The sequence below is a fragment of the Prosopis cineraria genome, unplaced genomic scaffold (assembly GCF_029017545.1).
Source record: "Prosopis cineraria cultivar Desert tree isolate PC_DT_omini unplaced genomic scaffold, ASM2901754v1 PC4, whole genome shotgun sequence".
NCBI classification, from domain to species: Eukaryota; Viridiplantae; Streptophyta; class Magnoliopsida; order Fabales; family Fabaceae; genus Prosopis; species Prosopis cineraria.
The window spans coordinates 9,180,538-9,192,532 of NW_026555335.1; the positions used below are offsets into that span (position 1 = coordinate 9,180,538).

The window sequence follows — 11,995 nt, forward strand, 5'->3', positions numbered from 1 at the left end:
TAATTTCGAATAGGTTATTGCAAAACCTAAATAAATACTTGATGTTGATAATTAAAAGCATATGTCTAATGGAACAAGTATATAAACAACAAGTTATTCAAGTTTTAACACCAATTCATCTTAAATTAATAAAAGTCTATTTAGGCCTTAACAAGTTAAAAAAATAGATGTGATGGACATAATTGTACGTGTTAATCTTTCATTAGCAAATATCAATTTAGGTTTTAATAATAAATCATTTTAAATTAACAATAATTTATTCAAACATTAACAAGTTAACAAAATGGATAAAATAGGCATAATTATAGATATTAGTCTTGCATCAACGAGCATTCATTTGAATTTTAACAACAACTCATTTAAAGTTAACAACAATCCATTCGAGTTTTAATAAGTTAGAAAAATGAACAAGAAGAGATTGATTGCACAAGTGTTAATTCTTCATCAACAAATAATATTAGTAAAATAACAAGCACCTTTAAAAAATTAACAATAAACTATTATGTTATAACATAAAAGTGATTAGAAATTTGGTTTATTACTTATCTTTTTTTTTTGCTATATATAATTAAAGGACTTAGTCATCACTATGTCACTAAACTTTTTAAGTGGCCAAAGAATCATGAGATTAAACCCTCCCTTGGCCACATTTATGAATTATTCTTGAATAAAAGTGTTGTTGGCACCAGAGCTTTGGCAACCCCACTAGTGGCAAGGGCTTCAGTGTTAGTTCGACGGCTGACGTTGGCAACAATGGGAGTAATTTGGTCATGTCACGTGAAAAAAAATTAATATCAATTAAGGACTATAGAACTACAATGCAATTTTAAAATCTATTAATTTTTAATTGAAATAATTTCTTTCAGTAATCCTTAGCTGATATTTTCCCTTTTATTAACTTTTGTGTCAATATAAAAAAAGCATAAATTGTTTCATATTTTTTTTAAAGTGATACAACCATGCCATCTGTTTTTTAAGAAAAGGAGATCAATTTGAATATCGAGGAAATGCTTTGTGCTCTTGCAATTTTTTTTAAATTACTATTAATTTTGAGAATAATAGAGAACTCATATAAATTTAACAAGATTTAAATCTGTATTATTTGTTGATGATATGATTGGGATCATCAATCAATGTAATGAAATAGGATGCAATCTCATGCAGTTGCACTGGATTCCAATTTTTTTTTGAAAAACTTTAATTATTTGGTTTTTACAATTTTAATTTAGTTGTAACTTAATTCTTGAATTTTTACTTGTTATAGGTTATTATAGTTTTGACTTGATTGTAAATCAATTCTTAAATTTTGACTTATTGCAACTTAGTCTCTATAGTTTTAACTATTTAAAATATTAGTCTTTATATTTTTAAAAATAAAATTATAAAGATTAAAATTATTTTAAAGTTCTAATCTTTATAATCCTTTTAAAGATTTAGTAATTTAAAATATTAGTTTCCAAATTTTCAAAATAATTTTAATATTTATAATTTGAAAAAGTAATCTTTTAATCCTTCAACTTTTAACACGCTTATAACTTAGTCCTTTAACTATGCCTAATTATGATTGAATTCCTCAACTTTTAACTGACTCATAATTTGATTCTTATTTTTCAATCTTTTTTAAAAATTATCCTTATCAAATAAGGAGGATAAAAGAAATGCTCACATCTTGCTCTAAAATACTCTCCTCTTACTCTTTGATGTAAGATCTAAACTAACATAAAAAAAGAGGACTAAAAAAAAATTGAGAGATTGGGTCATATATGAGTTAAAAGTTGAAGGACTAAATCATAGATAAGTCAAAAATTGAGAGACTAGGTTGCAAAGAGTAATAGTTGAAGGATCAAGTTACAAGTAAATTAAAAATTGATGGATTAAAAGATTAATTTTTTCTTATAATTTTTTAAATGTAAGAGCTAATGTTTTGAATGTTAAAATTATAAAGATTGAGAAATTCAAGGATTGAAATTATTGAATTGCAATTAAGTCAAAACTAGAAAAATTAAGTTACAAAAAGTCAAAGTTGAATGATCGGGTTACAATTAAATCAAAATTATAAGGATTAAGTGATTAATTTTCTCATTTTTTTAACTCATAAAGTTTAAATAAAATTAAACTCATTATTTTAATAACTGGTAATTGATTAATAATTATTTTAACATTTTATAATGAAAATTCAACATTGCACTTGACTTAATTTTTTTTAAAAATTAAGTTCTTTACTTTAATTTTTTATGTTGTGCTTGGTTGATGAGAGAAAATAGGGAGGAACAAACATGAGAGGGGATAAAATGAGGACAAGAGAAATGTGAAGATACATGATTTTTCTCTTTTTGTATTTGGTTAAGCAAGGAAAAATAGGGAGGAAATTTTTTTTCTAATTTCATATGAATAATAATAACTTTATTATTTGTTGAAAAAATATATTTATATATAATAAATTAATATTTTGACATATAATTTATATTACATATTGCTAATTGAACAAAAATATAATCACAAATTATTTTGTTCAATATTAGAAAAAAATATTTTATCCAATTTTAAATTTTATTTCTTAAATTATTAAATATATGGTTAAGTCACTGAAGAAAAAATTAATCTGAAAATTTAAAACTAATATCTAATTACATTAAAATTAAAATTAACATTTGGAATTAGCAAAAGGTGGAGACCAGGGTAAATTAAAACTAAAGTTAAAAGAATGATAGTTAAATTTTAAAATAGTGAATTAATATTAATTAATTGCCCAACAAATTATTTTAAAAAATAAGTTAAAATATCAAATTAAATTATTACTCATCCCGTAGTTTCAATTACAGATAAATATTTAAATATTAAATGTAAATTTTAAATTGTAATATAAATTTTTATTTATAATTATTTAAATTGATATTTATAATTTATTTTATATAAAAATTTGTCAGATAATTAACCGTCGTTCTCTCAATCAAATTTTCTTTCTAAAAATTCTTCATTTTTTTAAAAAATTTTAGAGGAAAAATATATGATAAGTCTCATATATATTTTTTTTAATTTTCTCTCACTTTTTTGTATATTACAATTACCAATACCGACAAGAAGAAAATAGTTTATAGATTATAAAAAACAGAGAGGAAGAAAATGGTCTATAATCGCACGTGGGCTTCGCGGGGATGTTTTCTACAGTTCGAGACACCGTCGCTTTAGTATTAATTTATTATTGCCATTTCATTTATTATTTTCCTTTTTTTTTGCTAACATAGTAACATCTATTTTCTTTTTCATAAGCAAATATCACTCTGATAATTTATCAGAGCTGCTTCATCGACCCAATTCTGTTCTATTTTATTTCCTCTCTCTCTCTCTTTTTTTTTTCCACAAGGGATAAAATTTTCAGCATCTTCGTCAAGGTTTCGCCATTTTAGGGTTGGATTCGTGTCTCGATTTTTTCAACTTGTCTCCGCTGATTCTCAATAGGGTTTGGATTTTCCCCCTCAAGAGTCTGTCAATCTTTCGGAGGATATTTTCAAACTCGCACTTGTTTGGGGTTGATTTGGTTCGTTTTTTTTTTTTTATTTCTCGATTTTAGGGTTAGGGTTTGTTTCTGCAAGTCAAATGGGTTGGTTGTATGTGAATTGGTACTGTTATTTTGTTACCCGGTGGACATGTTCTTTTGATTCCCTTATAGTGGGCAAAGGCACTGTCTGTTTTGAGTTTTTGAGAATAAAGCATCAAAATTTGGTATTTTCATGTTAGTTTCTTTTTGATTTGTGATAATTTTTGACTTTATAGTGCATTCAATTGTTGCGGCATTTGCGAGAGTTTATTACATGCAAATTGAAAAAGCTGGCATGTTCATTCGGCAATGAAGGAGTGCTTGGAGGATATTCTCACGGTGACAGTCTAACTTAAGGTTGAATGTTTAGTCCAAGCATGGATTCTACGAGGGAGACGGGAGGTGTTGCAGGCACGGTGCTAATCCCGATGCGGTTTGTGTGGCCATATGGGGGAAGAAGTGTGTATCTCAGTGGTTCTTTTTCACGGTGTGTCTATGATTAATTCCATATAAATTTATTGTTATATTTTTTCCTGCCCCCTCTCTATTTTCTTGGAGAAATGCCGGGGTTTATTTAATCTAGTTTATTGATTATTGATTTTTATTGGATTTATGCTATTTCGCGCATGCCTTTTATTTTCTTTAAATTTTTGTTCCAAAGGTGGTCTGAGCTTCTACCAATGTCGCCCGTTGAGGGTTGCCCAACTGTATTTCAAGTTATTTATAGCTTGACCCCTGGTTACCATCAGGTTAGTTTATGCTTGACAGTACTGGAGTTAAAACGCTTTATTTTCCTCATGTATCTTGTTGAGCAAGTCAGGTGATTTTGTGGTCGCTACGAAGGTGGGGAAACTTTTTTCTGGGATGGCGTATTGTTAATTTTAACATAATTAATTATTATGTTCTAGTCAAAGAATAGGATTCCGTTTAACTTTCATGTTCATATTTAGGTATCTGTGGTCTGATAAGTAGGGCTTCATAAGTTTCATTGGCAGCCAAGCCATGTAAAAACATTTTGAGCCATAGTTAATGGGGATTTAATGATTGATGGACGATTGAGGTTTTTTTCTACTGAGGTTAGAGTACAAGATAAGTCATGTTATGGCCTTTTCATTTTTTTTTTAAATGGTAGATTTTCATTATTGTTGGTTGTGCAGAAATTTGCTATTATGTTTGACGTTGCTAGTATCTGATATGCATATGCACCAATGGATTGGAAATATGTCAATTTGAGAGAAATGAGCCTTGATTCATTGTGGTTGATTACTTAAAAATTACTTTATTGCAGTACAAGTTTTTTGTTGATGGAGAATGGCGACATGATGAGCACCAACCTCACGTACCTGGAGAATATGGGATTGTTAACACTGTCTTGTTGGCTACTGAACCTAATTATATACCTATCATAGCACCAGACCTAACTTCAGGATCAAACATGGATGTGGATAATGAAGCTTTCCGGCGTGTGGTAAGAATTTGCCATACTGTTGCAGCTGCTTCTTGTATTCCGACTTTTGGCTGTATCATAATTTTGACTTGATTTATAAAGAAAAAAAATGCTTACACTTTGATTTGGTTGGATATTTGTATAACTCATTCTTATACACATATTGTCAACAATGCCTATGAAGCTAGTAGTTCTGATCAATTTGGGTATGATAAGTCTCATTTGGAATAAGATTTAAGCATTTATTCTTCATGGACTGGCATATTTCTCTTAACCTTTTCACATACAATATGCTTTGGTTCATATCAGTTATGTTGCATTCTAAGGGTCTGTTTTCTCCTCATGCCTGAATTCTTGTTTATTTTTACCTTATTCATCACTCATTTTATAAGCAGAATCTGTTGCTGACTTATGATGCAGGTCCGCTTGACAGATGGTACATTGACAGAAGTAGTGCCGAGAATATCTGATACCGATGTCCAGATATCCCATCAGCGTATTACTGATTTCTTGACCATGCACACAGCTTATGAATTACTTCCTGAGTCAGGCAAGGTTTGGATGTCTAACCTTTATCCATTTATTTTGGTTTTTACATTTTTCTCTAGTCAAACTTTCCAAGCACAAATTGCATAATGTCATTGCTGACTCAGAGACACCTGGCATAGGTTATTGCTTTGGACGTTGATCTGCCAGTGAAACAAGCGTTTCATATTTTGCATGAGCAGGTATTCTTTCTTTTTTCATAGACTGACATATGCTTTTAGGGCATTCTGGATATTTTGGATTTGGTAGAACATGTTTGGCCATTGCCTCTTCACTTTGCTTGCATGTAGTTTAATAATAGGTGAGAAAGGGTTCATATGCTATTTTTATTTACTTTTTTAATTCAAGCAATTGTTTCTAAGCCTTTCCCTGGACAATTGTTAAATCTTTTGCTTTATCGCCTTGTGATTACCAATCTCAGTTGTAGTCTTCCATGTGTTTATATAGAGCTGATTAGAAGCTTTCAAGCATCATTTCTAAATTGGGTTATTTATAGGGAATCCCTATGGCACCTCTTTGGGACTTCAGCAGAGGGCAGTTTGTTGGTGTTCTCAGTGCTATGGATTTTATTTTAATTTTGAGAGAGGTATGCATTTGTTTGCTTCATTGAATAGTTTTATTGATTTTGAAAGGTTAAGGTACTGCGTACACATGATGCATGCATGTTACAGCGCATGATAAGAAAGGAAGGGCATATAATATGTTTTGTCTAAGGATATACTGATATCCAGCCTTGGACAAACTAAATCATAAATTTTTTCTGCTAGCTTTTCATACTAGACACCATAGAATACTAAAGTAAGATTATTTCCAATTCCTTCATTTTGATTTCTACTGTAAAACATTTCTTTTTTCCTGATCTCTTTTTCTTTTAGTGCATCTCATTTATTCTTATGAAAATGTTTTTGACACTTGATGATATACTAGAGGCTGGAGAAAACAAGGACATGGTATTAGTCACATAGCTTGATAGTGTTCTTTTAATGAGTATAAACTTTCTCCCTTGTGTGTGTTTACTTTTTCTAACCTCTCAGATGCTCGTGAATGTGTTATTAACTCATGCTGTTTTGTCCTTATGCCTATGATTCTGAAGGAAAGGTTAAATCTGTTTAAGGAAAAGAAACACGCTTGGGGATAGTATGAGATCATTGACAGTGTAATTCTTTGTGTTTCTTAAGAAGAATGAGAATGATGTTGACTGTTTGAAGCGTTCATGCAGAGAAGAGAATCAATGAAACTTCTAGTTATGGCTTCTTTGTGCACTGCCAGTAATTATTCTATTGTCTAAATGTTACAAGGCTGGTGCTAAAGTTTATTTAGCATGAATTTTGGAAATTGCATGCACGCTTGTGCTTTGCTTTATCTGTTATGCCTATTAAAACATGCTATTCTTTCATCATCAGCTTGGAAATCATGGGTCTAATCTGACAGAAGAGGAGCTTGAAACACATACCATATCTGCTTGGAAAGAAGGAAAATCATATCTTAGTAGACAAAACAATGGACCAGGAACAGCATTTTCAAGACGTTTTGTTAGTGTAAGCAAATTATGTGCTAGCTCTTCATTTGTGACAATGCTCACAAATTTAACCACTTGCAGTTTTTGGGTTCAAAGTGTAGTTATTAAAATGTAGAGATGCTACGAGATTTGATGGTATCTTTTTTGTTCTGATGAATGGGCAGCATCAGTTAATTGTAGTTTTGGGAATGCTTGGGTAATGTTAGCTTGATGTGTCTGAACCAGATATAATATGTAGCAACAGTCATGACCTAAACTGTGTGCAGAAGATAGGTTTTGCCTTGTGTGTTTATCAAGAGATTAAGAAGAGTGGAAAAGGTTCTTGTTAAGGACTTGCTTTGATTACGAATCAATCACTCAGTTGATAGGAACACATGATTTATACAAAGCAGTTTTGATTTATAGTTGAAGTCTAACTTAACATACTCTTTTTCAGGAATAAAATTATAACTTAGAAGTTGTGATGTGTGTCTTTGAACTGTGAATCTTCAAATGATGTATACAAGTTCATAATTATTTTTTTTACATTTCTATCATGTCAACCTCAGCAAACAGGGAGAAAAAAATACTATTTAAATTAAATTCAGTTTGCATATCAAGTGATCATGGGAATTCAGGTGTGTTCCAAACTAAAAGATGTCTTTCCCATAAAGCTAAGGAAGTGGATCTTGTTCCTTGGTCTTGGAATATTGCTAATTAATGAGCTGTAACTTAATTACAAGTCTGAGTTTTACAGATTTAATCTCAATCTCACAATAAATATTGGAGTAATTTGACTGTGGTAAATGCTCTCTTTCACATCATCTTTCGTACTTAGTCATTTTTTTTCAATGTAAGGATGTATAAAGCTGCTCCTTGGGTTATTTATGATACTTGACTCTATGAATCCCTTAATTAAAATTTTTCTATCTGAATGTGTCCTAGTATTCAGGAGAATGCTTGTTTTATGTAATGAACGACTGTTGCCAGTTCAGCACCCCTCAAAAAAAAAAAAACAGAAGTAATTGTCAGTGATGTTATGGTTATCTTGCAGTCTGGGCCCTATGATAATTTAAAGGATATTTCCTTGAAGATCCTGCAAAATGGAGTTTCGACTGTTCCTATTATCCATTCATCTTCTGAGGATGGATCATTTCCACAGTTATTACATCTTGCTTCACTTTCTGGAATACTTAAATGTGAGTATTTAAAATAGCATTATTTATGCTGTTCATTGGCATCCTTGATTCTCACCAAGTTGATTTTTCAGGCATTTGCAGGTATTTTAGGCATTGTACTAATACATTGCCTATTCTACAACTACCCATTTGTGCAATTCCAGTGGGCACTTGGGTGCCAAAAATTGGGGATTCAAATCGGCAGCCCTTGGCAATGTTGAGACCAAGCGCTTCTCTTGCTTCAGCCCTAAATTTGTTAGTCCAAGGTGCTATTTCCCGCCTTGACCTTGAAAATCTTGTATCAAAAAGCAACAGATAACAACAAATTGACTGGTATCTTAATATTTATCTGGTATGCTGGGCTAGCAGTAGGTTTCCCTTCGTCCACATTGAGAAGGGTGACATCAAATAGAAAGGGTGAATGTTTCAGCTAAAAGGAAGCAAGGGTGATTCCATTGTGTGGTTTATTTAAAAATTGACCTGGCCGTTCTTGTGTTTAATCTTGTTCTCTGCTTTTGCAGCCCAAGTAAGTTCAATACCAATAGTTGATGATAATGACTCATTATTGGATATGTATTGCCGGAGGTTAGTTGTGTTCAAAATCATTATTATACTTCATCCATATTTTGAGATGCTGGAATTAATAATCTAGCGTTCAAGCTTGAATTGTTTTAGCTGTTCATTCTTTACAGTGGCTTGTCATTTTTCTCACCTTTTCTCTTATCCTTTCTTGATAGTGATATAACAGCTTTAGCAAAGGACAGAGCTTATACGCACATTAATCTTGATGAAATGACTGTTCAGCAGGCAAGTTACGTTTGTTTCTTTTAAAAAGCAAGTTCTCACAAATTTGGTTATGGCATGAATATCTGACTGTTCATCAGGCAAGTTATGTTTGTTTTCTTTTAAAAACTAAGTTCTTACAAATTTGGTTATGGAATGAATACCTATGTCTTTTTCCTTATCAGTTTGGCAAGGTAGTTGTTTTGTTGAGCCTGGGGGCTGAAGCCAGTGCCAACTTTGAAGTCAAGTCATGAATTCATATTATGAACTTCAGTAAAAGCAGCGTAATTTTTCCGGCACCTTTGCAAGTCCCTTTTGGGCATTTGAGAATTCAAAATTTCTTTACCAAGTCGTGTGTGTGTGTGTGTGTTTTTTTTTTAATTAATTCAAGGGATCCTAGCTCTTCTTGGCCTTATATAGTACTCACAGGGAAATCCTACAATTATTGCAATGACTTGTTATTAACAATAATGATTACAAAGATCTTTATTTGGAGGAATTATGACAGTTGCCTTATTTTATGGATGAGAACCTTGATTCTTGGTTTTTGTTTTTATGCATTATGTCTAGAACACCAGTGACATACTGCAGCCCCTTTTTTAGGTTGCTGGTGAAGGATTTCAGAGTTATTTTTCTCTTCATTTTTGTTTTTGAAAATTGCAATTTTAATGCCCCAAGATCAGGATTTGTGATTTGTCATTTGTTGTAAAGTGTTTTTATAAATTATGATTTACAAGTCTATCAAAAATTAAGTGTAATATTAAAACATATAATCTTGATTGTATTCTTGAGTTCTGACTTTTTCTTATGCTTCATAATCTAGGCGTTGCAATTGGGTCAGGATTCATATCAGCCTTATGAACTAAGAAGTCAAAGATGTCAGATGTGCTTGCGATCTGATTCTTTGCATAAAGTGATGGAACGGCTGGCCAATCCAGGTATATTTTTATTTGTGATTTTTAATGAAATATGGCTTTATTATTATTTTTGGTCTGTATTAATGATGTAATAGGCTATTCATTTGAGGGTTCTATTTTTTTTTAATGTTGTCTGTGTTGTAGCCTTCAAATGTCTTGATCACTATGATCTCCCATAGTTGTAACATTTGAGTATTCTATTGAATAATCTACAATATTCAATGTGAAACCAGGCATCCTAACATTGGTCTTTATCTTTTAGCAGTCCTTGGGAAGCTTATGTACCCATTGGCTTCACTACTAGACATTTTGCTTGATTTCTTTGCCTGCTAGAATCCTTTATGTAAAATTCTTTCTAGAACCACCGGCTACCAGCTTTGATACCTCTTGATAGGCACTCATTTGGGTAGGTTTTGTGACCCACTTGAGTGCCCATCAATTCTTACCTTCAACTTTGTCCAAGCCCCTAAGATGGGTGCTGCTAAGCTCAGAAGCTTTGCCCACCAATTTGGCCATTATTCTGGAAGGTTTTCATTTTTTGTTCCAACATTTTGCCTGTGGCCAACTCCAAGTTGTGACATTAGAGGTTACAATAGCAATGTTTAGCTATTGGAATGCTTTTTGCCAAATTTGCCAAGAAATAGGTTTTATTTTGATTATGGCTGTCCTGTAAATCTTTTGCTGTTCACTTGCGGATTATAGGTGTTAGGCGGCTAGTCATCGTGGAAGCTGGCAGCAAGCGTGTAGAAGGCATTGTTTCACTGACTGACATATTCAAATTCTTGCTTGGTTAGCTTGGGTCAGAGTTTGAAGAATCACAATAGCTTGCTTGGTGGTTGTGACGTGTCTGCATATATTTGTTAGGCAGCATCACCTGCCCAGCCATTGCAATGCTTTTTACACGGTGATTTGATCTCATTTCATTGAAAATACAATTTGATTGGCCTCTTGCTTCATTGCCTCCTTTTAAGATTTTAGGCTAGAGAGAGAGGCCTGTAAATTGAGAGTATTTGATTGTCCTAAATTTATTCATCTCCCTCCATTCATATTATCTTCAAATATGTTATGCCATCTGATATAGATATGTGCAGAAGTAGTAGGGAGCACTAATATCTGTAATCTCTGTGCTGTGAAGATACTAAGTCTCGCAAAAGAAAAAAAAAATTGATGGGAGGACAAATATTGAACTAATGTTGTGTCAAAATATTGTCTTGTCAGCTTTTGTTCCTCAATTTTGTCTCAATCCTCTTGTTGACAGAAAAATATTCCATGCAAATTTAAGTTGTAGAAGGAGAATCAATGCATCTTGTAGTAGTGGGTTTTTTTACCCCCTCTTTACATATGCGACACATTTATAGTTGCAAGTTCTCTAATAATTAATTACTTTTATTTTCATTATCTTGAAGTAACAGAACTTGGAATATTGTACAAGGTATACACCAAAAGCAAGTTGGGAATCATTGTCTAGAGTGTTTGCGAGAGTTAAAAATACTTGGGTCACGAAAAGCAAGGGTATATAAATAAACTGGTAATAAGCATTGAATAATTGACATATTGTATATAAAAATAATTAAATGACCAAGGCATTTTGTTTTACCAGAAACATTGTTCGAGGGATGATTCATGATTGTATTGCCATTAGAATACTTTGTAGGAACTTGAAAATGACAAGGAATTTTTTTATACAAGAGAGGGCTAAGACCAAAATATACACAGGACATTGAGATCCAGGCTTCCAAAGGAAACTAAACTGTTTAAAAATGCAGGAGCAATCTCGAATAAAAGGGATAAGAAATTGCCCCGTGTTTTTTTTTTTTTTGTTCTACAGGTCAGCTACTTGGTTTTCCTTCCAAGATACAAGTGTAACAAGGAATTGGGTCCCTGTGTGAGAGAAAGAAGTAACAGTTAAAATCCTTAATCACCTAACCGACACTGTTGTGGGTTTTTTGGGTCGGAACCTAACTGACACTTAATATGGTGCATATTTGGTAGGGAGAATGGTAGATAAATCTTAAGGGAATTAATTAATTTAAATTAAATCTTGAAGCGTGAAACTTTAAGAATTTGTAAGATTGACTTTTATTTTAT

At 31.9% G+C, this 11,995-nt stretch overlaps 1 protein-coding gene across 3 annotated transcripts; it reads left to right on the forward strand.

Annotated features, from left to right (window-relative positions):
• Nucleotides 1-3,282: 3,282 nt before the first annotated feature.
• LOC129307702 (sucrose nonfermenting 4-like protein) lies at nt 3,283-11,139 on the forward strand. Of its 3 annotated transcripts, none has more exons than XM_054948560.1 (14): nt 3,283-3,538; nt 3,775-4,025; nt 4,200-4,287; nt 4,827-5,006; nt 5,406-5,540; nt 5,654-5,713; nt 6,028-6,117; nt 6,935-7,069; nt 8,084-8,228; nt 8,300-8,473; nt 8,729-8,792; nt 8,945-9,014; nt 9,814-9,928; nt 10,610-11,139. In XM_054948560.1, exons 2-14 carry the CDS (start codon nt 3,901-3,903, stop codon nt 10,699-10,701), a joined length of 1,473 nt encoding a protein of 490 aa, XP_054804535.1. In that variant the 5' UTR covers nt 3,283-3,538; nt 3,775-3,900; the 3' UTR covers nt 10,702-11,139. The 3 variants fall into 3 exon arrangements, with proteins under 3 accessions (XP_054804535.1, XP_054804536.1, XP_054804537.1); XM_054948561.1 differs by having other exon boundaries at nt 3,283-3,460; XM_054948562.1 differs by having other exon boundaries at nt 3,306-3,408.
• The last annotated feature ends 856 nt before the right edge of the window (nt 11,140-11,995 follow it).